At 41.9% G+C, this 26,040-nt stretch overlaps 3 protein-coding genes and 3 non-coding genes across 6 annotated transcripts; 1 reads left to right on the top strand and 5 right to left on the bottom strand.

Moving 5' to 3' along the window:
* Positions 1–399: 399 nt before the first annotated feature.
* b3gnt7 (UDP-GlcNAc:betaGal beta-1,3-N-acetylglucosaminyltransferase 7) lies at positions 400–3,939 on the top strand. Its single transcript, XM_035175705.2, has 2 exons — positions 400–665; positions 1,892–3,939. Coding segments are annotated over exons 1-2 (1,233 nt in total). The 5' UTR covers positions 400–663; the 3' UTR covers positions 3,123–3,939.
* A 5,783-nt stretch (positions 3,940–9,722) lies between these two features.
* On the bottom strand, positions 9,723–17,163 carry ncl (nucleolin). Its single transcript, XM_035176505.2, has 16 exons — positions 16,894–17,163; positions 15,742–15,840; positions 15,545–15,650; positions 15,000–15,104; positions 14,424–14,651; positions 14,162–14,296; positions 13,821–13,904; positions 13,526–13,649; positions 13,081–13,217; positions 12,824–12,950; positions 12,574–12,710; positions 12,218–12,347; positions 11,775–11,917; positions 11,263–11,389; positions 10,695–11,023; positions 9,723–10,468 (listed from the first exon to the last, which is right to left on the bottom strand). The coding sequence occupies exons 1-16, from the start codon at positions 17,146–17,148 to the stop codon at positions 10,404–10,406; spliced, it is 2,331 nt and encodes a 776-aa protein (XP_035032396.1). The 5' UTR covers positions 17,149–17,163; the 3' UTR covers positions 9,723–10,403.
* LOC118121638 lies at positions 11,467–11,604 on the bottom strand. Its single transcript, XR_004698367.1, has one exon. It is a non-coding gene; the product is annotated as a small nucleolar RNA SNORA57 (small nucleolar RNA).
* LOC118121631 lies at positions 12,001–12,134 on the bottom strand. The gene has a single exon (XR_004698361.1). It is a non-coding gene; the product is annotated as a small nucleolar RNA SNORA75 (small nucleolar RNA).
* LOC118121637 lies at positions 14,770–14,907 on the bottom strand. Its single transcript, XR_004698366.1, has one exon. It is a non-coding gene; the product is annotated as a small nucleolar RNA SNORA57 (small nucleolar RNA).
* A 4,947-nt stretch (positions 17,164–22,110) lies between the features above and the next one.
* Positions 22,111–25,454, bottom strand: nppc (natriuretic peptide C). The gene is made up of 3 exons (XM_035176956.1): positions 25,247–25,454; positions 23,923–24,205; positions 22,111–22,442 (listed from the first exon to the last, which is right to left on the bottom strand). The coding sequence occupies exons 1-2, from the start codon at positions 25,337–25,339 to the stop codon at positions 23,933–23,935; spliced, it is 366 nt and encodes a 121-aa protein (XP_035032847.1). The 5' UTR covers positions 25,340–25,454; the 3' UTR covers positions 22,111–22,442; positions 23,923–23,932.
* Between the last annotated feature and the right edge of the window lie 586 nt (positions 25,455–26,040).

The following is a 26,040-nucleotide window of genomic DNA, read 5'->3' as shown; positions in this document are numbered from 1 at the left end:
AAAAAAACGGAAAATAGATGGTGTATCCTGTTTTTTTCCATAGATGTAGTATACGCCAAATATGGAGTTCCTTGGATAAAGTTGTTATTTTATTATTATTCCAATTTTGTGAAATTATGTTATTATCAAACCTTTAAGCATAATATAAGCATAATACATATATATAAAAGCATATATAGATATAATAAGGATAATACTATAGTTCAATGATGATAAGAGCGTTAATGTAGAAAAACATTAGAAGTTGGAGCAGGTATAGAAACCGTATGTACACGGATGGTCTCCTCCCTGTTCATTCGCGTGTCCTCGTCCCGTGAGCGTGCGTGCGTGCATGCGCATGCGCATGCGTGCTTGTGTGTGTGGTCTCCGGAGGTTTTAAAAGAGGATCTGAGTGAGGGAGTGAGTTCAGTGCTGAGAAGCTCACATTTGCGTCACACCCCTATAGACACACACACACTCACACACACACCGTCAACACCTTGTTTCGATGGAAAGGATTATTTGTATAATTTTGTCCAGAAGCAGAAGAAACAAGAAGTGAAGGGTCTTTTTTTCCACTTTGTCACTTTTCTCTCGATCCTCTTCAGAAGACTGCGATATTTACTGATTGATTGATTTGTTGGTTTATCGCCTGAGAGCGGGATCGTCGGAGGAAAAGAGAAAATGTAAGTAGCATCTTCTTCTTCATTGCAGATACATGACTAATTCTACCTGGCATCTTCCATCCTCCTTTGTTTGGTGGAGTTTCCATCCTGAGGTGTAGAGGACAACTCCAGATCTTAACTGGAAGTCAGTCCTCTAAATGATGGAATAAGCTTCAAAGCAAATTCAAACTAAAAATCGTATAAGAACATCAGTGATTCTTACGATTGTTAAAGCAGATTGTGAAACCTCTTAAAGAGAGAACAAGAATTTCACGGGAAAAAATATTAGGCACATTATGATTTGTATCCAATTTCAACTTGGTGTAGAAGATGCTATATCCTATACATTTTTAATAATCAGAAAATGTATACGTTTAATTTTTGAGGGTATTTCAGGTTTTAAAAGCTGCTCTAACTTTGTCTCAAGATGTTTAGAGTAACTGTCCCAGATAAAAGTACTAATTTTAATCAAGATGAGTATTTTTAAAGACGTGTTTGCCCAACCTGATTTTTGACGTTGATTTACCTTGTTTGTGGTTATTGTGTGTGTGTGTGTGGGGGGGGGGGTCTCCTTCAAAGGTAGAGGGGCCCGGCCCCTGGGAGTATCTTCTCAGGGGTCGTGACTGAAGACGAGCCCCGGCATGACATGATGGAAATGTGAGAGTTTGAAGTGCAAGAGGTTTTACCTCATTTTTCCGAGTGCATTCCACGCCTCGTTCCAGAAGTGACAGTGGCTGAGTAAAAGTGACAAGCGCTGCTTTATCCGAGCGTGTTTAAAAACAGACTCAAGGAACCACATGTTTATCCATAAGGGTAAAAGCAGGACAACTCCGAGGAAGCAACATTTACATGTTTAGTTATTGTGTTTGTGTATGCAAAAGCTGCTAACAGAGAGAACGCTGTATCATAGACTTGTAAAATCTTTATTACTTTCAACACATCCAACAGAAAGAATTCAAATAATATGAACAGGGATTAAACTCTGAGGGATCATTTGTTAAGTTTGGGCTGTTTGCTCTGTAATATACTTCCAACTCAATAAATCAGATATACTTTGAGTAACTTTTAGGAACGTATTGTGTGGAAATTCAAATGTGTGACGTGGATTTGAATTTCCTCCAAACGGTGCAACATGAAATTTATCATAAAATTGCTTTGTTCGCTTTTCTGTCCACCCAGAGGTGTCTGTGGTAGATATCTGTGCCCTACTTATCCGACTGACATCTGTGATCCTTGTCTTCCCCCAGGTTCAAGAACAGGGATCGCTGGAGGGTCTACAAGAAGGTGAGCCTCGTGTTTTTCCTGGCTGCGGTGGCGCTGACTGTTGTCCAGAGGGGGAGCATCAACATCAGGGCTCCCTTCGAACTCCAGAGGCAGGCTCGCATGGAGGGAGGGGAGCCTGACCCTGCACTGGAAGAGAAGATGGACTCGTCCCTGGGGATGAAAAGCTTCTGGAAAGCTGCTAAACGCCAGCCACAGCCCAAAGCCCGCAGGACCACACGGGTCCCCACAATCCCTGCAACCTGGGATATAACCAGCTCCAACTGTAGCGCCAACCTCAACCTCTCCAGCCAGGACTGGTTCAGGAGCCTGGAGGACAATTTCCAGCAGTTCATGCTTTATCGACACTGCCGTTACTTCCCAATGGTCCACAACCACCCAGAGAAGTGTAAAGGGGAGATTTATTTGCTCATGGTAATAAAATCAGTGGCCACCCAGCATGACCGCAGGGAGGTCATCCGAAAAACCTGGGGCAAACAGCAGGTGGTGGATGGCAAGAGGATAAAGACCCTCTTCCTTCTTGGTAAACCCTCCAATGAGGCAGAGCGGGTGAACCATCAGAAGCTTGTGGAGTATGAGAACCACATCTATGGGGATATCCTCCAGTGGGATTTCCTGGATAGCTTCTTCAACCTCACACTGAAAGAGACTCACTTCCTCAAGTGGTTCCACACTTACTGTCCCGGTGTGCGCTACGTCTTTAAAGGGGATGACGATGTGTTTGTCAGCCTGGACAACATCATCGAGTACCTGGAAAGCAGCGACCATGATAGGGACCTATTTGTGGGGCATGTGATTATAAATGCTAAGCCCATACGTAAAAAAGACAGCAAATACTACATACCCCAGGCTCTGTATAATAAGACACTATACCCTCCATATGCAGGTGGAGGAGGTTTTCTGATGGATGGGAGCCTGGCGAGGAGGCTTTACTCGGTCGCGGAAACCCTGGAGCTATACCCCATCGACGATGTCTTTTTGGGCATGTGTCTGGAGGTGCTTCGGGTCACTCTCATAAACCACAGTGCCTTTAAGACTTTCGGCTTGGTGAGAAATAAGAGCAGTAAAATGAACCGAGAACCCTGTTTCTTTAAGAGCATGATTGTGGTGCACAAACTGCTCCCATCAGACCTCATGCACATGTGGAAACTGGTGAACAGTGACCTGGTCTGCTCACAGAAGGTGAAGATCCTATAGCTGAACGAGAACACCAGGTAAGGACAGCACAGGCAATGCTGAGCTACACCTGGGTGGAAACCAAAGGGAAGTACGGTGGAGTGCTTGAGGTAAACTTCCCAGTAAACTTTGTGTGGAGAGGGACCAGTAAAATATTAGATTTTCCTGTTTCCGGGCAGTAATGACATTTTTTGGATGATCTCCCTTAAAAGTCAAGTAAATTATAGATTTTTTTTTAAAGACTGACCTAGAATTGTGTATTTATATTGGTATTTTAAAAAACGGTCACTGTCCGAATGGACATTCAGACTATTCTCCCTACCTCTGGGATTTTGGTCCAAAAACTTGTAATTTCATCTTTGGTGTCCTTTTTTATTGAAATAACCATTATAGCATTATCTGCAAATACATTACATGTTCTTACTGAACATTTTTAATCAGTTTTCATATGGCCCTTCGCTCAATTGTTTGGTATGTGACTGTCCTGATCTGGACTTCTTCTACTCCTAAAGGCTTCTACTGGAAATGTGTAAACGTGTTACATGTATGCTGTCTGTGCATTTGAATGTGCTGATATACTTGACATGGAGTCTTTAGGGGTTTTGCAATGACACTGTGAACTAAAACTATTGCTGGTACGAGCATATGACATGTTAATTTAATCAGCCCCCCCCCCAGTAAAAAGGGGGCATGCGTGGAGGTTTCTTATGTTTAATTTAAAAGCATATTAATTATTATTGTAGTGGGGGATGATTATGTCTGGGTGATGTAAATATGTGTAAAAAACAATCTAAATGTATAGAGAATGTCACTTGTAAATAAACAACTTGACAAACTGGTCTTTTCCGTCCGTGATTGGCTGTTTTTGTGTTTAGCCTTATCAGCATTGAACATCTATGTGAAGATCCATAACAGGTCACTCAACAATAGTGCCCAGTGTTGACATAGGGGTATCGGTTACGCAACTAAACAGCAGAGAAAGCAGGTACAAACAACCACGGCAGACATAATGGTGCCCTCAAAACTGCGTATTATATAAAATTTCAATTTGAACCGTGATTCAGGAACTTAACCCAAGTGTATGTTCTGTTTTCTATACAGCCGTGGTAACATAACAAAGAGCTGTCACTTCACTGTAATGTCCTATTTGAATATACAAGACTTCTGCATTACACCAAAAAAAAGACATATGACAAAGCTCTCAAGAAAGGTTTTGTTATTTGGTACGGGAGATTTTGATTTAACCCATGGTCTATTTGGTATTTGTTTTCAGAGAGCAACCCCTGACTCGGTGTGACATTTCACACTGTTTATGTTAAGTGTCCCTGCCGAATATTGTACGTCTTTTCACCGGGCAGGACTGTTGAGACTAATAACACCAGGTAACAGGGGGGATATTGTTCCGAGCTCCAAGTTGGCCCAAAAAGACAAAGAGGGCAACGCAAAACAAAAACCTTCCTGTTGTTCCTCACAAATCTCTCCCAGGACAAAGACAAGAAAGCCCATACAGAAACAGGATCTGTATTGTGTTCCATGCGGGGTGCACTCGGCAACACAGAAGCATAGCTTAAGAAGGTTTATCTCTTTCAACAGCCTTCTTTTCTCAACACGAAGTACAGTGATATGGAGTCAAACTTATCCCGAACATGAGCTGAATCATCTCCCTTTTTTTGCACTGATCAATGTGGTTTATGCGACATGATCATCTGAGACGAACAAAACACAAGTGGACACAGCAATAGGAGGGAGATCTTTTATTCACAGCTTTAAACTCATTGGTTCTCATATAACTTTTTCATGGTAGCCATTTTGACATGAAACAGTAGGTAAACATGTGTCACTGATCACATTAGCGGTGTTATAATTCAGGGGTCGTGTCCTTTGGAGGACTCGCTGTACTTGGTCTAACAAGACAAACCTTCACGGAGGATTTCCCATTTGCATCCCCAGCATGAGGAGGATGTACCCGTTGGATCCTTTGTCACTCCAGGGACGGAAGGACGCATTTGTCAGCTGCATTGTTGAGGCCTTTGAAATGGGACAGCCTAGTCGCACCACTGTGACGCCATCAGTCTTCAAATGCAGCCTCTGAAGTGTCCGGCCCACACACCTAACAACTGAGGTTTAACCTAAATAGAGAGGAAGCTATTGATGTGATTGGCAACACCTGCATTCACCTACTGTTTCATGTCAAAATGGCTGGTGGGACAAAGGTCTATTCCCTCTGTTGTCTGGGTTTCAATGGGGTGGGTGGGGGATGTATCTGGCAACGCAAGGGTGTAAATTGAGGTGTCAAGTATGTCATGGGAAGATGTGACTTCTTCTACTGTTTCACATTCGAGAAACTGTGTTGCAACTTGAATTTTACACATTCACATCAGATATTATGTAGCAAATACAAAGGTTGTAGAATTAGTGCATGGCCATTAATCTCTGAGGCGATGGTAATAAAGTACAAATCATTACAAATCATTTATACAGGGTACACACATAGTCCATTCATAACTGATAAGCCCGATAAGCTGTACTTTCCATATTAATGGGTCAAGGGAACCCCATTTCTTTCAGGTAGTCGGTACATTACTCAATATTTCTCCATGATTTAAGGCGTGACAGACGCAAAAATGAAGAAAACAAATATCACCCGGTGAAAAAGCGGTGACGCACATATAGAAGACACCAACGAAGATGTCAAGAGAGTTTGAGGTGATAAGACAACGATCCCTGTGTGTTGTAAAGAAAATCACGCAATCTCAACGAAGGTAGTTGTGGTAAGTAGGTGAGTAGGTTTCCAGTATATTAAAGTAAGTCAATGTGATATCTCGGGAGTCATGTGTGTGTGTTCTTGTGAAACTACCCTGAACAAATACAGATTTAAAAAGGTACCTAGGATGTAGAAGTTTTATGGTAGGAAGTCATAGGTTTATTGGCCATTGCTACAGTGCGTACCGTATGAGTCTGGGGGATTCAGGGTCATTACCCAATGAAAGAAAAAGTCTCATCCACTTCCTCAAAGCTCTGGAACTAAAGAGGCGAATCAATACTCAATGAAGACAACAACTCACAATTCGTGCCCTGCCTTTGTGTAACACATGAGCTTTGAACAGTGATACTGCATTTTGTGTGAGTACATACCCAGCTTTCCAACTTGCCGGCAAACCAGGAGCTGTGTATTTGTTGACACTAACGGGAGGAAGCTTTTGATGTCAGCCTGGTCAATGGAGCAGCTGGAAGGGACTACAAGCTTTCACACTAGCCCTAGCTTTTTTATAAGCTCAGGCATCACAGAGCGTCGTATAAAGCATGCAGTGACAGTTATTAGCAATGATTTAAAGGGCTATCGTAGATTGCTCCTGGCTGCTTTACTTCCATATCACTAGATCTGACATTCAATAAAAATAGCACAGTTTAATGGATGTGTTTCGTAAATACTCCAGCAAGTTTGCAGTCAAGCTTTATCTTCTACAGTGTGGCAACAAATGCCTGAAGAGCAAGACAATATCTTCTAAAAGAGCACACAAGCATGAAAAAGCATTTACATCCTGAAATCAATTGGAACCCCTGAGACTGAATAACTTAATATTCATCATAAACATCATGAATAAACAGACACTGTTTTACAACTGATACACCAAATGAATTGTGAGGTTGTGCCCAACATACACTATAGTTCTGGAAAATGTATTTAATATTACCAGCCTGCTAAAGATAAAAGAATAGTTTGTTATTTATGAGCATAAACAGATGTGCTCTCTTGCCAAGAGTTAGATTGGAGGATCAATACTGAGCTCCAGCCAGCAGCTAGTTAGCTTAGCATAAAGACTGGAAATTGGGAAATGGAAAGCCTGGGTCTATTTGAAACAAACCTACCAAGATGCACCTCAATGTCCTAACTAACATGTTCTAGCTTAGTTTAATTGACTGTGTCCAGAAATAATCACACAACCCTCTGTTAAACCATTTTAACCATAGACTGTATACAAAGATGGACACATATAAGTGTTATGAGAAGTCAGAAAAGTGACACAAACTATCTTCGAAGAAGAAGCTTGTACAATGACTTCATAGTTTAGCTCAGGTCCCATCTGCTAACATGTAGGAGGCAGTATTTATAAACCTATACTGCAGCCAGCCACCAGGGGGTGATCGAGATGTTTTGCCTTCAGTTTGGGGGACCATCATCCATCTTTAACAAACAATATTATTTAGCTAATTAGTTAGTGAGCTCATAGATGTGAAGGTACCATCAGGTCCAGGCTACTGTATCTGTGAAGACCTTTTGACTCTTTGCACACCAACTAACTTCCTATTCCTCTTTTGTCGAACACATTTTTGTGCTGATCTTATCTTATGGTGTATGCAAATGCTAACAGGAAATTCACCGTAAACATAATGTAGTTTACGACATCTGATGCATATATGCTCCAGTCAGATTCTAATGCCCTGTGGCAATTTGAAAGACATCTTTGATTTCCCTCATGTGAAGTATGAGATTGTAAGTGATCAAAATGTTAAAGGTCAGAACAATAAAGATTTATGCATTAGTTGTTCTCCAGAATTGATCAAAACTGAGCACAGTGTGTTCTGTATTAACTTTATTCAGGAAATAGATCATTATTTGTGGACCCGCTCAGCAGATAGAGACAGCACAGACCCTGTCTCCCTACATCACATTGGAAAACAGACCAAGCCAATGTGACTTCATAGTACATCTGTGCTATGGGACACCGTGTGCTGGACAAAAGTCCATTGTGAAGAGTATTCTGAGCATTATACTCCCATTTACAGAGAGCCCATTTTAGACCAGCCACTACACAAACGAGATAAAGTAGCAGGCTCTGTCCTCTTCACAATGCCTATATATATAACTCTTGAAAAACAAGAGTAAACTAGAGAGTAAACTGTGAAGCACCCTCACCCTCAGTCAAATTGTCGAGCATAGCTTCTCGTATTGTGCTGAAAAAATTATAGATTTTTCTGAGATCCTCTTCCTCATATAATTATTTCGAATTTACAAGATAACTGCCTGCAAATCCTGTCACTGGCTGCATCTGGATTTGCTCAGCTAGATAACACAGCTCTACAGCTCGCCCCTGTGGATATCTGTTGAAGCAGAAGACAGAAGACAAGCCAGCACACACGTGTCGTTATGGTGCACTGACAAAACGCCACAGAGAAAAGCCAGCATGACCTCTGTCACTGTTCAAGTCAGGGAGCGACCCTTCTCTGAACAGAGGTATTCAGTGGTGCCATCATCAGGGCCTCCAGCACAGACACCTTCACGAACAAAGGGCCCTGTTGAGAGAGCAGGGCCGCGGGATAACAGCATACTGCCGCCCCCTATGTGGTGGTGTCCCTGACATGTGCTCCTCTTACCAGTGAGGAATCAGTGTTACTGTGTGTTGGCAAACAGACAGTCAAATCTAAAGCATTCAGTATACATTTGTTTATTCTGAATCTGATCTTTGAGGTGTTGATAGGGTTGTTGCAATGAGCATGGTCTGTTTTTATGAGGTGCAGTTTTCTTTTAAAATACCTGCAGAGGTATCACTGAAGAACAAGGTCTGCATGTACTGTATAACAGCAAAGATGAACTAGAATGACGCTCAATAGAGTGCAGAACTCTGCCCAAACCACATTTAAACTCACTAGACCTGGATTTTCATATGGCTCCACACACCAATAAGCAAACACTCACATCAGTCCATTTAATGTATCCATCAATTATTCTATGACAAATGGATTGAAATGTATAAACTGAAAAAAACCTTCCTGGATTGGCACCAAATTCAATGAATTCTTCCGTAGATTACGTCCCAACCATCTAACAAATTGAATTAAGATTGATTGACTCATTTAAAAATATCCTGCTAAAAAAAACAAAAAGACAAAAGCCAATCTCCTTAGCAGAAGAAATGAGGTAGTTGCGTTTCTGATCTTTAGGGGCAATTTACATATAGTAGAGGGCTTTAATCTGCACATGGTCCGTCATCGTCTCTACTTCAACACGAGATTAACATGAGTCAAGGGTATATTATAAGAAACCCTGAATGCCTGTTTTTACAGTGGAAACATTTGCCTTCAACCTGAAATTTTGGTGTTTAGAAATTTTGAATATTCAAAGTTAAATTTGGCATGTTTGACTACAAACCCTCAATTTTAGTTATGTTGTTAGCCTTAGAAATGTGAAGTTTTCCTTTGTTAAAACCAAAGGCCACTTCAGGGCAGCCTGGTTGAAATGAAGGCCTAGAATCAGGTGCACTTTTAGCACTGAGCACCCCCTTGTGGGCAAAATCTGAAGTGGCTGACAAAATTTAAAATCAGAGACTGCCACCTAGTGAACATTGCAAGTTAAACCAATCAGTTGCTTGTACATTTGTTTGGCTTAAAGACATGGCCATCTTCGAGGACGTCTTTATGGTGAATAGTTTAATAGAAACACGTTTTATAGTTCATCCATTTCCACTTGGTTGGTTCACATTGGTTATTCACAGGTAGAAAAAAAAAATAAAAAAATCCAGAAGTGTTGAAGCTGACAATCTTGACAAAAGCAGAATTGGTTTCAAGGATGTTGTATTGCAGATGCAGCAAGTAGCTCATTGACGAGTGCAATGACAGACATTTAAAAATCACCACCTACAAGGTTTTATTCAATCACATGAAAATCTTGAGATTCTCTGATGGGAAAAAATTAGTCAATGCACTACAAATATTTTATGTTACATAGATACGGTTCATTCAACCTCTGACTCGGACACGGACTGTGCCCCACCAAACAAACATGACATGAACATCTTTGCCATGTTCTTAATATCCAACTCTCCAGTCTATCAAAATATGCTTTGCACAATACAGTAAAACGTGGCACCTAACGCAAACTAAAAGACAAAACAAAATAAAAACAAAAACATATGGATACAAGTGTATTTTTTTACAAAAGGTAAAATGAAATCATACAAACTGTTTAAATTTACACAATGTATCTGACGAAGACTCATATTTTTTCACAGCAAACTTGTTTGCCAGACCCATTCCGTTTTACTCCTTCGGTAAAGTAAGCTAATAAGGGCGAGAGGTGCAGTTTGCATTTGGGACATTCAGTACTCGCACGTACTACTCGAGTTGAAAAGGTCAAAAGTACCATTCTGGCACACAAGGATGGGGAAAGTTGCAGGATCTAAATAAAGGGCTAAAATGCCCATAAACAGTTAAATATTTATCAATGACGCTTTGTGGAATGTCCAAAAGCTCTGAAAACTGATGAAACCAGAGTCCATTCAAAAAGTAAAATAGACTAATGACTTAGTCATCAAACTTGATTTTCTTCCCCTGGGGTTTGGCTCCGAATCCGCCGCCGCCTCTTCCACCTAAAACGAAAAGACAACTCAGTTCAACTGCCAGCACAAAGTTATATCCAAGTCTGATGCCATGAAAATAGATTTATTTTAGTAATCATCAGCCCCTTAAACCTTTACACGGGTATTGATGGGACTGATCATTGCTCATCAAAAACAGAAATCATATTGCCAACTGATCTACTTTAGTATTCTTTTTACTATGCTCCCCGCCCCTCAAAAGCAACCATTTCCTTACCTCCAAATCCGCCACGGCCTCCTCTGCCGCCACCACCGCGGCCACCACCATCACGGCTTCCGAATCCGCCACGGCCTCCTCTGCCGCCACCACCGCGGCCGCCAAATCCGCCGCCACCACGACCTCCTCTGCCGCCACCACCGCGGCCGCCAAATCCGCCTCCGAAACCTCCGCCAAATCCACCGCCACCTCGGCCTCCACGGAAGCCGCCTTCACCCTTGGGCCTGGCATAGTCCAGGGTCACCCTGCTGCCATCGATCTCACCGTTATCCATTGCCTCCTTGGCAGCCTTGCAGTCGTCCTCGTTATCGAAGTCAACAAAGCCAAAGCTGCAAGGAAAGAAAATGAACACTTGTTAGAGATTAGTATTTTCCTTTAGCTGCACCGAGGTGTATTGTGTTGCTTTTATTTCACATCAGACATAGGCAACTTCCACTGAGGAAGCTGTCGGTTTAACTGTGAGTTTGCTCTACTTCTCACGTGAGGCCACTCTGTCACTAGTGGACAGAGCAGTTATCACAAGAAGAGTCAACAGTCAGAGGAAACATATACGACTCTTCACACTTACCCTTTAGATGATCCAGTGTCTCTGTCTGTGACTATCCTGGCTGCGACAGCGCCGTCAAACGAATCTTTAAGGGTGTGATCGTTCGTGTCCTCAGAGAGACCCTTGACGAAGAGGGTTTTTGTTGGACCTGGACACGGAAGCAAATCGTTTAAATTTACAGTTTGTAAAACCTCATTAGACGGCATCAAAAGTAAGCAGAGGCATGAATGTCACAGCGATTGAGGATAGAACCGGCAGACGATAACACACACCGGTACCGAAGACATAGCATTGTATTCACTTTTCCTCCGTACATTTCACACATGGGTACTCAACAACCACATGTGTGCCAAGAAATGGAGGGTATGTGGGTATATCAACCTAGGTTAAAAAAAAGTATGTGGTAATGAAGTAGTTTAGTCTAATATATCACAGAACACCATGCTGCAGGTCTTACCATCATCATCTAACATTTTTTGATCTGATTTGTCCTAGAATTTCAGTATGACCACATGTTCAGTTTGACAACCTACCAGTGTTTCCTCTTCCTCCATCTCTGCCACCACTGTTTTGGCTGAACTCCAGTCTGATCGTCCGGCCTTCAATTTCTGAGTTGTTGAGGGTTTCCAATGCTTCCTTAGCTTCTTCTGCGGTTTCAAACTCTACAAAGGCAAAACTAAGAAGAGAGGTATGCATTAGTCAAAAGTCTACATCTAAAAAAAATATGTAATATACAACAATTCCTCAAATTATATTTCTAGTTGTTGCACAGCAGAAATATGCAACACCCATATGCAACTAGGGCAAGCATGTTCTAACTGTGCAGTGACTCTGCTTCTCGTGCGAATCCATGCAAAATCATGGGTAAGATTAAGAGGAGCTCATGAGAAGGTAGCATTGGAGATTAAATTCTAAAGAAATTAAAAATCCATTGGATGAAAGATAGTCCCTGAGGTTAATATAATCAGATGCTTACCCTTTGGGTCTGCCATCTTTCTGTGGAATCCTTATGGACACAGCTTTCTCAAATGATGCTTGTAAGACTTCCTCTGTGGCACTGAAGGCAAGATTATTCACGACCAGTGTTTTACTGGAGGCTCCTGTTACTACAGGGAGAGAAGGGAGGAGATGAAATCAGTGCAATCAAGCTAAACAGTACATTTCAGTGCACTAAAGTACCATTAGCATTCAGCACCAATGAGGCATCTGCTTGTTTATCAACACCCTCTTAAGAAAAAAACATTCAACTCCCATAATTATGGGTAAACTAATTACACAACTTTCCATTACTTCTGTCTTTGATATCATAGCTTTATAAAAATGTTCATTTACCTGGCGCCTTGGCTCCTTTCTGACTCTTGTCTCCAACAAAATCAACGATGATAGATCTCCCCTGTACGTCAGCTCCCTGGGCCTCCTCCAGCATCTTCTCTGCTTCAGCCTCAGATTTGAACTCGATGTAGGCAATGCTGTCAACAGAAAGTTAAAGATTACTTCTACAAGCAGCAACTAGATTGTGTTTTAATGTAAATTTTCCATGTGGTGTAATCTTGAGAAAGGTTAATTAGCAGTTTGTTCTTACCCTCTATTTGAACCGTTCTGGCCGGGAGGTAACCTGACATCAACTGCATCTTCAAAAACTTCCTTCAGGTCATCAGCCGTTGCAGTGAAGGGAAGGTTCTTCACAAACAGTGTCCGTGCGTCTCTCTCTGTGGGACACAAGTCAATGTCAGCAACGGTACAATTGGGTCCAAATTCTTTTACAACTGCCAAGAATGAATGCCTGGAAGTGCACCAGCGCTTTATCAGATGTGCAAAAAACTTTGATGGAAGTCATACCTTTCTTGCCTTCCTGTGAGTTCTCTTTGCTGCGGGCCCTGTCCAACTTCAGCTCCTGACCCATGACCTTCTTGCCATTGAGCTCCAGTGCCTTCTGCATGTCCTCTTCAGTAGAAAAGTCCACATAGCCAAATTTCCTGGTGAGGCAAGTCATTAACAATTACACCGTTTTGCTTGAAAAGGGAAAGAAGATTCATTTATCTACACTCCTTGGATGACTCGGGGGTTAACTGTGGGAAACACTACCATTACAGGACAACTATGAAAAGTCTGATCAACACCAACTATCAATAGTATTGATCTGTGCACGTATATAACACCCTAGATTAAGTATTAATTGCCACCAGGAGAGTGATTGCTAAACCTTTAGAAATTTCCTATGCCATTTCTGACCGACTGTAAACATAGAATAAAGCTTGTAAAGTGTGTTTTATTTGTTGCTTACTTGGATCCACCTAACCGCACATCAGCAACATCAAGTTCGTTCTTTTCGAAGAACTTCCTCAGGGATGCTTTGATCTCGTCAAAATCTTTGTTGGAGTTTAAGTTTCCGATAAACAGACAGAATCCTGAAAAGTGAAAGTGAAGTTCAAGTTAGTTTCTTTTTGTGGAAGATTCTCTTGATTAAATCAATTGTTTGAGATTCAGAATAATAAAGTGACATCACACATCAGTATTAAGTCCCTTGTTTGTCATCATAAAATGTTGAAATTTGATTGCTGGGCAGGCTACACTCTTACCTTCTCCTTCTGCCTTAGCTTTTTTAGCAGGGGGTGTGTCCTTTTTGCTATCTGCCTTCCTCTTTCCAGACGACACTGGGGTATCTATGGAAACATGAGGGTATCATGATTAAATTCTAACATGCACAATGGTTGATATCATTTCAGAACACAATGAGTATCTACAATATGTGCAGTAGAGTTTCCAAATTAAAAGCAAAAAACTTGAAGAATGTGTCACCACCGCCATCAAAACATTAAGTAAGGTAATTGCTTTTGGAATAATGATTGTCCATTCATCCCGTAGTCTTTCAAAGATGTAGAATGCCCCTTGGACATTTTTTCCCATCAACGAAACTCACCCTCATCATCATCATCTTCCTCGTCATCTTCTTCCTCATCATCCTCTTCCTCAGACTCCTCCTTGGCCTTGACCATGCCTGCCTTCTTTGCTTTAGCAGGTGGAGCAGGAGCAGTGTCCATCTCCTCCTCAGAGTCTAAAAACAGACAGTGCCAAAACTTATTTTTACAAAATCAAACCTTTGACATCAGAAACAAACAGGTGACATCACACATAATCAGTATTAACAACCTTGTTGATCATCCTATGAGATTGGTTCTTACCATCTTCCTCATCATCGTCATCAGATGCCTCCTTAGCGGCCTTTGCAGCGGGTTTGGCAGCTGCTTTTGCTGGAGTAGCCTTCTTGGGAGGTGGGGCCTCTTCTTCAGACTCCTCCTCATCATCATCCTCATCGGACTCTTCTGCCTTCACTGGGGCCTTGGCAGCAGGTTTAGCTGCAGCCTTTCCTGCCTTTTTTGGTGGTGGGGCCTCTTCTTCTGACTCATCGTCTAGACACAATACACATTGATATTAGTAACTTTAACAAAAATGCACAACATTTCTTCTTTGAGACAAATCTTCAGAGGTAAAACCTCATTAGACTGCATCAAAAGCAAGCAGAGGCATGAATGTCACAGCGATTGAGGATAGAACCGGCAGACGATAACACACACCGGTACCGAAGACATAGCATTGTATTCACTTTTCCTCCGTACATTTCACACATGGGTACTCAACAACCACATGTGTGCCAAGAAATGGAGGGTATGTGGATATATCAACCTAGGTTGAAAAAAACATGTTTAGTCTAATATTGCACAAAACACCATGCTGTTTAATCATATTGCAGGTCTTACCATCCTCATCAGACTCCTCAGCCTTTGCAGGGGCTGCCTTGGCTTTAGCCGGTGTTGCTTTAGCAGGGGTCTTCTTTGGTGGGGGGGCCTCCTCTTCAGACTCCTCTGTAGGATGAACACAATTTTAGTAAATTTTAGTCAATACAACATATTGGTACGACTATTAATTAAAACAAATGTATAATTTAATATACAATAAAACACTCTGAATGCAATGATTTGCTATTCATGACATGCAGTTGGACAGTCTACCTAATAAAACTATCCCCATCCAGAAAACTCAAGTACATTTATATTCAATGACTACGGAAATTGATGAAACGGTGTAAGTAAAAAGATTTGCATTAAGTAGTTACAGCCCCCCCCTCAGGTCACCTCATTATCACAAGTGCTACATCTCAGGTAACCCTTATACCCAGATGTGGCAGCAACGAACCGAAACATGAGCAAATCTAGACTAATGTTAGTCAAGTAGTTCAACTCCGGTTTAATTGAAAAAATGAGCCATGCAATTAATATAGACATGGTTAATAACAATTTCTCACCAGAGTCATCATCATCTTCACTTTCTGCTTTTTTGGCAGTAGTGCCATTTTTCGCTGGGGTGGCTTTAGCTGGTGTGGCTTTCTTCACCACTTTAGCTGGAGCAGTCTAATTGAAGAAAGGGAAAAGGGGTTTAGGTTACATTAGATGTGAAAAATACCCCAAAACGTTTTAACTGACAAATGTAAATATACCGCACCTCCTCTTCACTGCTCTCCTCCTCACTTGACTCATCCTCCACATCTTTGGGGGGTGGAGGGGCCTTTTTCTTCTGAGCTCCTTGCTTGGTTGCTGCTGCCTGGAAGGTAAAAGAAAACAGGCAAAATGTGAAATTGAGAAAATAAAACAGTTAATGTAACAGTTAAAAGCACAAAATCCAACTGAGGACTAATCAAGGTAATGGGGGGAGGGGGCTGATCAAGCGTGTTTGCTAACATGGGGGTGGAGGTTACACCATGTGGTACAAAGATAAGACAAACTCTCACTTCCGTTAAATTAATTTTTTAAAATAATTTAAACAATTATGTATGGTAGAGCATGAACCAAGTTAGGCTGAACGTTTGGCGGGTGGATCTGTGGCTGTGGTTTGTCCACCTCGTGTGTCAATCGGAGCAGGCGCACAGCCCACGTGGAGCGCAGGAGGTGGGCAAGCTAACGCGTTGGGTAACTCTGCAGTTAGCAAACGAGCTTTTTAAAAACGCACGAATCAAGTAGAAAAGGGCGTTTGATCTAAGTGTTGAACGCAAATGTCAAAAAGCGAAACACTGGACTTTATTAAGTGCGCCAACAACTCGACGGAGAATCGCTTCCGCTCCGCACCAGCGCTGTTAACCACCATGCTAATGCTAACAGTTTACCAACTACGCGTGAGCTAAATTAGCCCAGATCGTGCGTGTATAGCAGCACCTGGGCCGCGGGATAATCGATAAGATGGTTTGTTTAATTAAATCCATCAACTGCGTGCGTGTGAATACCCGCCGATTAAGTCGAGAGCGCGCATGTGGGCCATTTTGAGTGGACGCGGGCGCTAGCAGGCCAAGCGTCTGCTAAAAAAGGCACAAACATGGCTGCTCCCCATCGAGAAGAAACGTCGAGTGCACGGGGAGATTTCGCCATTTTAAATTCAACCGAGCAAAACACGCACATGTCCCGCGTGGGTTAAACGCACTTAAAACAACGCGCTTGCGGGAGGAGAGGAGACATTTTGTATCTTTCTCAGTTTTCCGTTTTCCTCTGAAACGCAGCGGCGGCGGAGGCCTCGCGCGAAAAACACGGCTTCGTGTATTTCACGGTCCACACGCCGCTGGAGACTAAACAGACGCGAGTGTGTGTGTGTGGTGCGTTCTCTTACCTTTGCCAACTTCACCATGGTGTTGTCGTGTGTTTCTGCCGCACACAATGAACGGGACGTTTGTAGACTGGGAGCGGAGCGGCTATCGCATGCACGTGGCTCGACTGACTCGCTGGGACATTGGGCAGGAAAGAGAGACGGAGGCGGAGACGCGCTCCTTACTCTCCTGCCCTGCGCGCTCCCGCCGACACCGCCCACTCGACCGCGTCCCGCCCAATCAGCGAGCTGGGGACGTCTGCCGACGTGCCCGCGCATCGCCTCCTCAGATACAGGCGACGTGGGGTTCGAACGCGGCACGAAAACAAAACACGTCTTTTGTTAAAGTGCGACGACGAAACGTGTTCGTGGAATTAAAAAACACGATGTTTCACGTGAAATAACATCAAACGCATCAAAACCCCCGACACTCTTAAGATCCTCAAACGCACAAAGGACAGTCACCATTTTGTCCTGTTTCATAAAAAAGAACAAGACACAGACTGACTTTATCTCCACGTGGTAGTTATCATCTAACATTAGATATTTAGTGTTTTTTATTGAAAAACTACATTTAAATGCGACTACGCTTTTATTTGTTGTATGTTTTCGCCTCACAAAGCGTCTTTATGTCCCGTGCAGCTGTTTATGTAAACCACGTGGTCTGGGCCATTTGCCGTGAACCACATGTGCATCTCACCACGTGGAGTAGTACTGCGTTGTAAACTGTGTTGCCCAATAGTAGTGGTATAAGTACTTTTTATGAAGTACTTTTCGAATTTGAATTGCCAGAGTACTTTGACACAGTACTTCACATGTGCTGCTGTGTAATTCTATTTCTAAGAGGAAAATATGGCCAAAGATCTGTCTATATTGATAATTTTCACGATTAATGTCATGTTTCTATTTAGTTTATGTTTAAAGATTTTTGCTTGTGAGTGAAGGTTGTGGTTTTAAACTTGTTTTTATGAGCTGAGAATGACAAACAGCTAAACAAAACAGTTTACAAATCGGAGGTTGATGTGTTGTACCCACTCACTGTGCTTACACAATGGATAAGAATCATAGATATGTAGTGAACCTTTGTTATAGAATAGAAATCCTTTATTGTCAGTGTACAACAACAAAGTTAGAGGTGGTACTTCTGAAAAACAACCCAAATTTATAAAAAAAACAACTTTAAAATCTCAATAAGACACAGACAAATACATATGAATACTTTAATCTAAAATGAGGACCTTTTAGTTACTGCACAGAATGGATATTGCACTTAAAAACAATATGAATTTATGTAAATATATTCTATTACAGAGTTGGTGGAGTTTAAAGTTCTGACGTCCCAGGGAAAAAACCTGTTCTTGAGTATATTTGTTTGACTTTTGTTGTACAGCCTTCTTATTATATCATGGTGCAATAATTATTGACATTGTTTGATTGCCCAGCCCAAAGGAAAACAATGAACTTGTTTTTTATGTTTAGTATTTGTGATAAAGTCACCAGTCACTCTGCCTGTGTGTGTGTGTGAGGTAGAAAGTACTCCAGTCAGTTTACTCCCAGGGGAAAAGAGCAGCACATTTGAGTAATTAACCCTCAACACCACACAGAGGCAGCATTGCATTCTACATCCCTCACTTATTTCACAAAGCGCTGGGCAGAGGATTCCATCCCACCTCAACCAGCACGTCTCTTTGCACATATACTGTATTACTGGAGTCTCACACAGACATAAGCCCACCAACAGTTTATAATATATAGTGTTGATGATGATAAAGTGGTGCATATATTAAGTATTTTTCTGGCATTTAAACGTGGGGTTGTGCATTCTTCCTCACTCATGTGGGACATTTAAATCGACGTCATCAGTGTCTGTCTCTGTTCAATCACAAGTAGAAATGTCTGCTGTGAAGAAGGGTTGTCCGACTCTGACCTACTGTTCAAGATGCTTCTCATGAAACTGCTCAAGAACATATATGTGATCCTCATCCTCTCATAAAGTCTTAACACTTTTTTACTTATCTTCCTTGTGTTTTGTATGTTTCAATGAAAATTATTACCTCCACTAAGGAGGTTACGTGTTCATATGGGTCTGTTTGTTGTTGGTTTTTTGGGGATAACTCAAAAACTATTGAGCCGATTTCGCCAAACTTGGTGGAGGGAGTGGGCCAAAGAAGAACCCATGGAATTTTGTTGCTAAATCTCCATTTGGTGATGATTGAAGGGCGGATCCAGGATTTGTTTCACTTTTTCTAACTGTGTTTTATGACGAATACATTATTTGGGGTTTTGAGGTCACTTCCCCTTTTTGTTTTGTCTGTACTTTAAAAACTTGACGACCATGTGCAGGATTGTTCGGCCTTGGCTGACATGTGCGCTCTACTGAGACTCATTCTTGTTGAATAAGTAACTATTTACAATGAGCTGTGGATTGAACCTTTCTTTTACGTGATGATACACACAAGCAAGCACGGGATATTTTACAAAGAGAAAAGTGAATCAATCCAATGACAGATTGGTTGATGGGAAGATACTTTCTCATCGGTCAAGTTGATTTGGTTGTTGCAGCAAGACGTATCAGAAAGTGTTTACACAGTTTCAGCAAATGTGATTTGAACCGTGTAGTCGACATCGATGGCATGTTTCAGCATTTAAATTTCCTAACATTTCAGTGTTTATTTGTTTTGAAAATCAACCCCTGTTTTAAGTATGTGAGTTGAATTCCTTCCGGCTATGTGACACAACATGTGTGTATCGATTACTGTCACCTTCATGCGTTTAATTGCTTTTTTGCAAAGGAACTATGCTGAATTAGCAGAATGGAAGAAAGCGATTCTCCTCCTCAAACTTCCTCTACACCCTGTCTGCACCTGTTGTTCACTGCTGTTGCCAGGGATGGAATCAATTGAGTGAATCCAATGAATAGGAAGCAAATAGAGTGGAATAGATTACACAAGGGATTTTAGAAGGGAAGGGACTTTCTTCAGCTCAGGAAAGTGCTTATTTATTTCTACACATGGAGGTAAGTCCTTGGTGGTGTTTCTGCCAGTGTATTTACTAACTTGGGGGCCGTATATTCAATCCAGTTGCACAATTTCTTTTCATCATGATCCATGAACTTTTCCCTGGGGAAAATGGTAAATGTAGAAATATATTGCAATGTTGAAGAAAGTGAAAAAAATCCTCGATCTGCCCCCTGAGGCGGATCTTCACCAAAATGTAATGGCTTCTTCCCTGACCCATACAAACAATGAACTTACTGTTAGGCTTTAAACATAATAAGGTAACAGCATCAAATTTGCGTATTTTTACCCATTTTAGCCCCACATGGTTCAAATAAAGATACTCCAGCAACACAAGAAGGGCCATAAAACCTCTGGTGTTTGTTGTGGTGTCCGGGGCAGAGGGGTTCAGTTTCATCCTGGTGTTTTTGTGTTTCTTTTGAATGGTCTTTGAATGGGGGAGGTCGGATCTTTAAAGGCCTCTGACCCAATGTTTTAATGAATATTAGAAATATCAGCCTAACAAACATGGAGCACTGGTGAGGATTCTGTTGATTTTGACATATGCTCTTATCTGTTGGTTCTCTTCAGCTTGTAAGAAGCTTGTGTGACGGGTGTTATCATGATTGCCCACATTGCTTGTTCTCTGTTCTCTGGATTTTTATGACCCATGTTCAATGAGTACACCAACTTTACGAGGTGTGTGTTATCTTTGTGTATCTTAGTGTAATTGTAGCCTCTATTGTCACCAGTCTGTAATGAGCAGGTCCAGTGTTGTTGTCCCTCTTTTCCATTAAACCACATCACCTGTTTGTGTGTGGGTAAAATGGGGTTTATTGTCTCATTTTGTCAGTGACTGCTTAATTAAAGAAGAAACATGCTGATCATAATAAATGGCATTTTCATTTCGAAAGATGATGAGAAGATTTTTCTTTGGGCTTAATAATCCCCAGCTGAGTCACTCAACCTGACATGTAATGGTTTTCATAGATTGCTAAATGGTGTTTTTATTAATCTGTTTACTTTGGACATTGTTATTCAAGGTGCTATTCAAATAAGAAAACTTTAAACTGCGGAGGTGTGAGGATGAAGAGGATGAAGAGGATCCAAGTTCCAAGAGTCTCTGCAACCCATCCTGAGAAGCCACAGCGCAGAGAATCTCTTCATCTCGTCTGCTTCATCTTCTGGAGCCACACGACATCACAGACATGTCTGATTTTGAGACTCCGGCCCACTGAATTCCTGACTATTGCATGACTGGTGATTTTTATAGTGTGGCTCTCATTTTAGGTCATTGTGTGACTATAAAATGTAATGGTACAAAGTTAAATTATAAACTTCATCTGCCTCAGACAGTAGATTATTTTAAAAATGGCTTGAGACTCTTTGTTTTTGGTAACTTGTGTGAAACTATTAAAATATGATGTCATCCATTCAGCTCCAACTCTCTGAGGTTCAGGTCAAATGTCGGAAAAAAGTAGTCTAACTTGGCCTTAAACAGAATAATCAACCCTGAGTATTGGTTTTGTAGACACTCACTTTGCATATATTAGATGCTATCCCTCAGGTTAGCGATATTACTGCCACATGTGCCCATATTGGTGTAGAAACGCCACAATAACATATTTTCAAAAAGTAAATGTAAAATTTTAGGCTGGTCAGGCTGTTTCCCGCAGGTACCGTGCAGAATATGTTCCATCCAGCCATCCATTATCTATATCGCTTATCCTTTGAGGATCTCAGGAGCCAATCTGATATTTGGCAAGAAGCTTCCTGGTCAGTTTGCAAACACATTACAGGGTTGACATGTGGAGACAGACAATCATTCACACTCACATTCACACCTAAGGTCAATTTAGAGTCTTCAATTAACCTAACCCCCATTCTGCATGTCTCTGAACTGTGGGGGGAAGCTGCAGCATCTGGAGAAAACCCACACAAACACGACAGAGCAAACCACTGCATCACCATGCTGCTCCCAGAGAATGCTCAGTTAATATAATTCACCAGTTCCATTGAAAGATAAAACCCTGAGAGGAAACATGTAAGTGCACATGGAATGTTCTTTTTATCATTTTTGAAAACATTGACAACTATTTGAGACAAAGGAAAAGTTACAAACAGAATTGACCTGCAGTTTGCATCCATTTTCAAAATGTTACATAAATAAAACTCATATTTATAAATATCTCTTTTTTATAAACATATAAATAGTTTTTAAAACATAAATACATTTATGCAGGGGAAGATGAAGTACATGAATGTACAGCGGCAGCAGCAACAAATGTACAGCTTTGCAGTTTGTAGTTTTTACACCTTTGCCCGCCATCTTGTCGTATGCGTCTGCAATTTTATCTGTTGACCACTCTGTAATGTATACATACATGTATATATGTATATATACTGAATACTTATTATGTATATATTTATATGATGGTTTTGTAGCATTGTCATCTCAGTCTTTGTTTTTATGCTGGTCGTGTTGACTTTCGTACCGAAAATCTGTCACTTGGTGAGTTTGTCTTGGTTTTTTTCGTCAGTTGAGAACAAACTGAACCAAAACTGTCGTCCGGAGATCTGGAGAAAGAGAAGAAAAGGGAGGAGCGAGGTTAGACGCAGGTTTCAGATGGTAATACAATCAACACAAGTTCTTTTTCTTTCCGATTTTTTTTTCATCTAATGCCCGTTCATCAGCCTCGGGTCCATCTGAAAAACTTTCTAAGTGTTGCTGAGTTCAAATCGTCTCCCTGACTCTCCTCTGACCAACATGTGTCCGACACAGACTTCCACATGAGTGATACGCTGCGGCGCATGGGGGGAGGACAGATAGGTGTCAACTGATGAAAAACACTCACACTCATTAAAGTTTAGTCAGGAAATCCCGCTCCCCCATCAGGACTTCACAGCCACAACAAGGCCCCCAGCCTCAGGACTCACTGTGCGTCACCTACAGCTTCCTCATTACTTTATTTCACCCCCACCAGCCCCTTTTGTTGTTTTTGTCCAAATCCCCTGGTTTCAGAGAAAAGGTTTTCCAGAACGCTCCTGGCCACCACAGGGTGCTGTGCGTATAAAAGTGTGGGGGTCTGCCCGTCTGCACCCCCACTTCCCCCGTCTCTCCCTGTCCCTTCTTTTTTCTCCTTCAACTTGATGTAACCCTGTAGTTTCCTGCATGAAGCAGGCGGGACCATTCATGGTGATGCACATTAACACAACAGAGTTCCTAAACACCCGCACTGTTTCTCATACATCAGTTTGCATCAGACTAAGTGGGCTATCCAACTGTCTTAAAGGGGGTTTCTGTCCCAGGACCCCCCCCCCCCCACATAAATACCCAGCTTAACCTCATCTCAAGAATCAGCTCTTTTGATAAGGGGGAGGTTAATGACATATGTCCAAATGTCCTGTGCTTAATGTGATTTCTTCCGCCAAGCCGACCTATGACCCGACCTTTGACACAGTACAACCACAGTCATCACTCTCCACTTGCTGCACTGTACAATGACGCCACTAAGATCTGATTTTAATTCTGAACTGGCTTTAACTTTGGAGGCAAAGCTCAGTGTCCTGAGACGATGTCAAGAAAAAATCCATAATCTCACTGGAACATATTTTCTCCGTTTGTTCTTTAATTTCGCTTTCTCTCTCTTTCCCTCTCGCCCTCCCTCCTTTCTATTGGTCCCTTTTTTTGTTTCTGGACACCAACACAGAACGTACAGACCAACAGTGTCAATGCCTTCTTCCATTAATTTTTCCTGTTCTTCATCTTTTTTCTTTTCTTCCATGCATCCCTTCAAGGTAGTGTGTCTTGACCAGTGACAAACAGACAATATAAGTTCTCCATCCTTATTTTCCTTCTTTCTTTACTCAAATCCCTCTTTCATTCTTTCTTCTGTCTCATTCTTTAGTACCACCCTTCCCACTCATCCCTTATTCCCATTTTCCAACCATTCATTCATCCATTTCTTGACATTCATACTTCCTTTTAGCCACCATGCTTCTGTTCATATATCAGAATGTCAGGTCACAGTGAAGGCTGGCAGTGTTATGAACTCACCATCACTTCCCTAGCAGCCCATGCCGCTGATGGTCCCTATCCTGTCCATCTTGTGTCCGAAGCAGCCACTCCGCGTCGTGGAGCCCCCTTTCTTGTTCCCCGACTTGTGTCTCCTCGGTGCGGGTTGGTCGTTAAGCAGGCGAGCCCACATCCCTCTGGCGCGGGTGTCTATGCGTAAATCTCGCAGTAACCGTATCCGAGAGCGCACAGCATCTAGCCGCCTCTCCCTCTCCTCCGACTCCAGAAAGTCCGCCAGCTCCTCGCCCAGCATACTTCTAAGAGACTGGAACACAAATTGAAAAATAAATAATTAATAAAATGATGATGTATCCCTTTCGGCAAATACGTTGCGCAATGATGTATGCTTTTGATCAAATTGAAATACGCGCTTTGTGCTTGTTTGAACAGAGCAGTTTGCATAGAGTTAGATTATTTTAAACCTGAACCTGGTGCATGTTTACGCACCTCCAAACATCGTGTGCAGTGACCAAAAGGGAGGAACCGGAGTTTTTTTTGTGCCATTTTACGCACGGGACTGCAGGAGTAACTGATGTAGAATGGCTCTATCTGACCCAAAGGAAATTTCGAATCAAACCTGAGAGTAATTTCTTATCGCGGTTTATTTCCCCAGAGGGTTTTGAACCTTCATTCTACTATGTGCACGGATCAGCTCTGGTACTTCAGACATCGCTGTTGCATTGAAGAGGCACAGGTGCGTGGAAACCCCGGCTCCTCTGGTCTGAACGCCGAAGCATCAACTTGCTGTCATCCCAAACTGTAGTCATGTAACTAAACCCACCATTGAAATACTTAATTCTGAAGTCTTCGTGTTATTTCGTCGACCCTGTGGACTTTTACGCACAAAACGTTCAGCTTTTGACGTACAGAAAAGATCCAGTCCAAGCTGAACCTGAACATCTCCATCCTAGAAAGTTGCTCATGAAAGCTGCTAAAACATTTCTTTTATTTTAATGCCTCACTTTTACCGGGCTTTAACTTATTGTATTTCTTAGGCTTGCCACTTTACTTCAATGCGCGCTAAAATGCGGAGACTGACAAATGATGCTGGAGAGAAAAACACGGTGGCGCTGTGTGGATTGTACATCTCTGAAACAGGCTCTCTGCAAAGTAAATTCCAAGATTATAAAAAAATCTTGAAAGTTTTAGACTAAGAGAAAGTGAGGAAATTGACATAAATCTGGAAAAATGATGCGTAAAAGAAATGGAACCACGTAACAGCTGCTCACTCCCGACGCAGCTCCCATCAGCTAACAGTGTGAAGCCTCAGTTCTCATTAATAAGACCATAAGAAACTTCTTCTTACCTTCTGCTGCGCTTGAGATACAGGTTTTGCAGCCATCCTTACTGAAAGCAGCGTGACCATAAGTCCACAAGCTACCAAGTACGACAAGTTCATTCTGACAGGTCTGGTATTCTCTAAGAGATTCCTCTGCGCTCAAGTTCAGAACAGCAGCCAGTCAGCTGTTAAAAATAAGAGGCTTCAGTCCGTCCTTTACTCCAAAGCTGCTCAAGTGCTCCTCTAACCCTGTGTATTAGTCCTCACCGCTTTATAGCCAGCCCATGGTGATGTCATGACAACCTGCGTAATGGTCCTCCTTCCTCGCCAGCCGCTGTTTTCTCTACCTGCCTCTGAGCGCGTCATGCCAGGGATTAATTAAATGATACAAGCTCCGGTCATCGGGGTTTTGGAGGAAACAAGATAGGCTATGAGCGATCAAAACGCACCGTCTCTTATGTGTTTTTTTCTCCTCCAACTTTCAGACCTCTGGCGGAGGTTTCAAAGGCTTGTGCGTAAAGAGCTGAAGAGTGACTTTGGCAGAGAAGGGACTCCTGAAGATGCCAGCCGCCTGCCCTGCGAAACATCTGAACAAGTCAGATTTTGTCCTGTGCTAGCGAGGGTGACATTCACTTTTTTCTTGATAGTGAATATTTCAAATAGTGGAATTAAATAATTTAGCTCATTTTCAAAGAGGTTCCAGGAATGCACTATATATGACCATATGTAGTTTTCTTAATCTAAAACACTTTCTTGAACACACAACTCATAAACCACCAGGTCGTCAGAATACTGGATGTGATGGTTTGTACCACAGAAGT

Source organism: Hippoglossus stenolepis, chromosome 14, assembly GCF_022539355.2.
Source record: "Hippoglossus stenolepis isolate QCI-W04-F060 chromosome 14, HSTE1.2, whole genome shotgun sequence".
In the NCBI taxonomy this organism is placed as follows: Eukaryota; Metazoa; Chordata; class Actinopteri; order Pleuronectiformes; family Pleuronectidae; genus Hippoglossus; species Hippoglossus stenolepis.
Note: the sequence above shows the minus strand (reverse complement) of the source record. Positions and strands in the feature narration are given on the sequence as shown.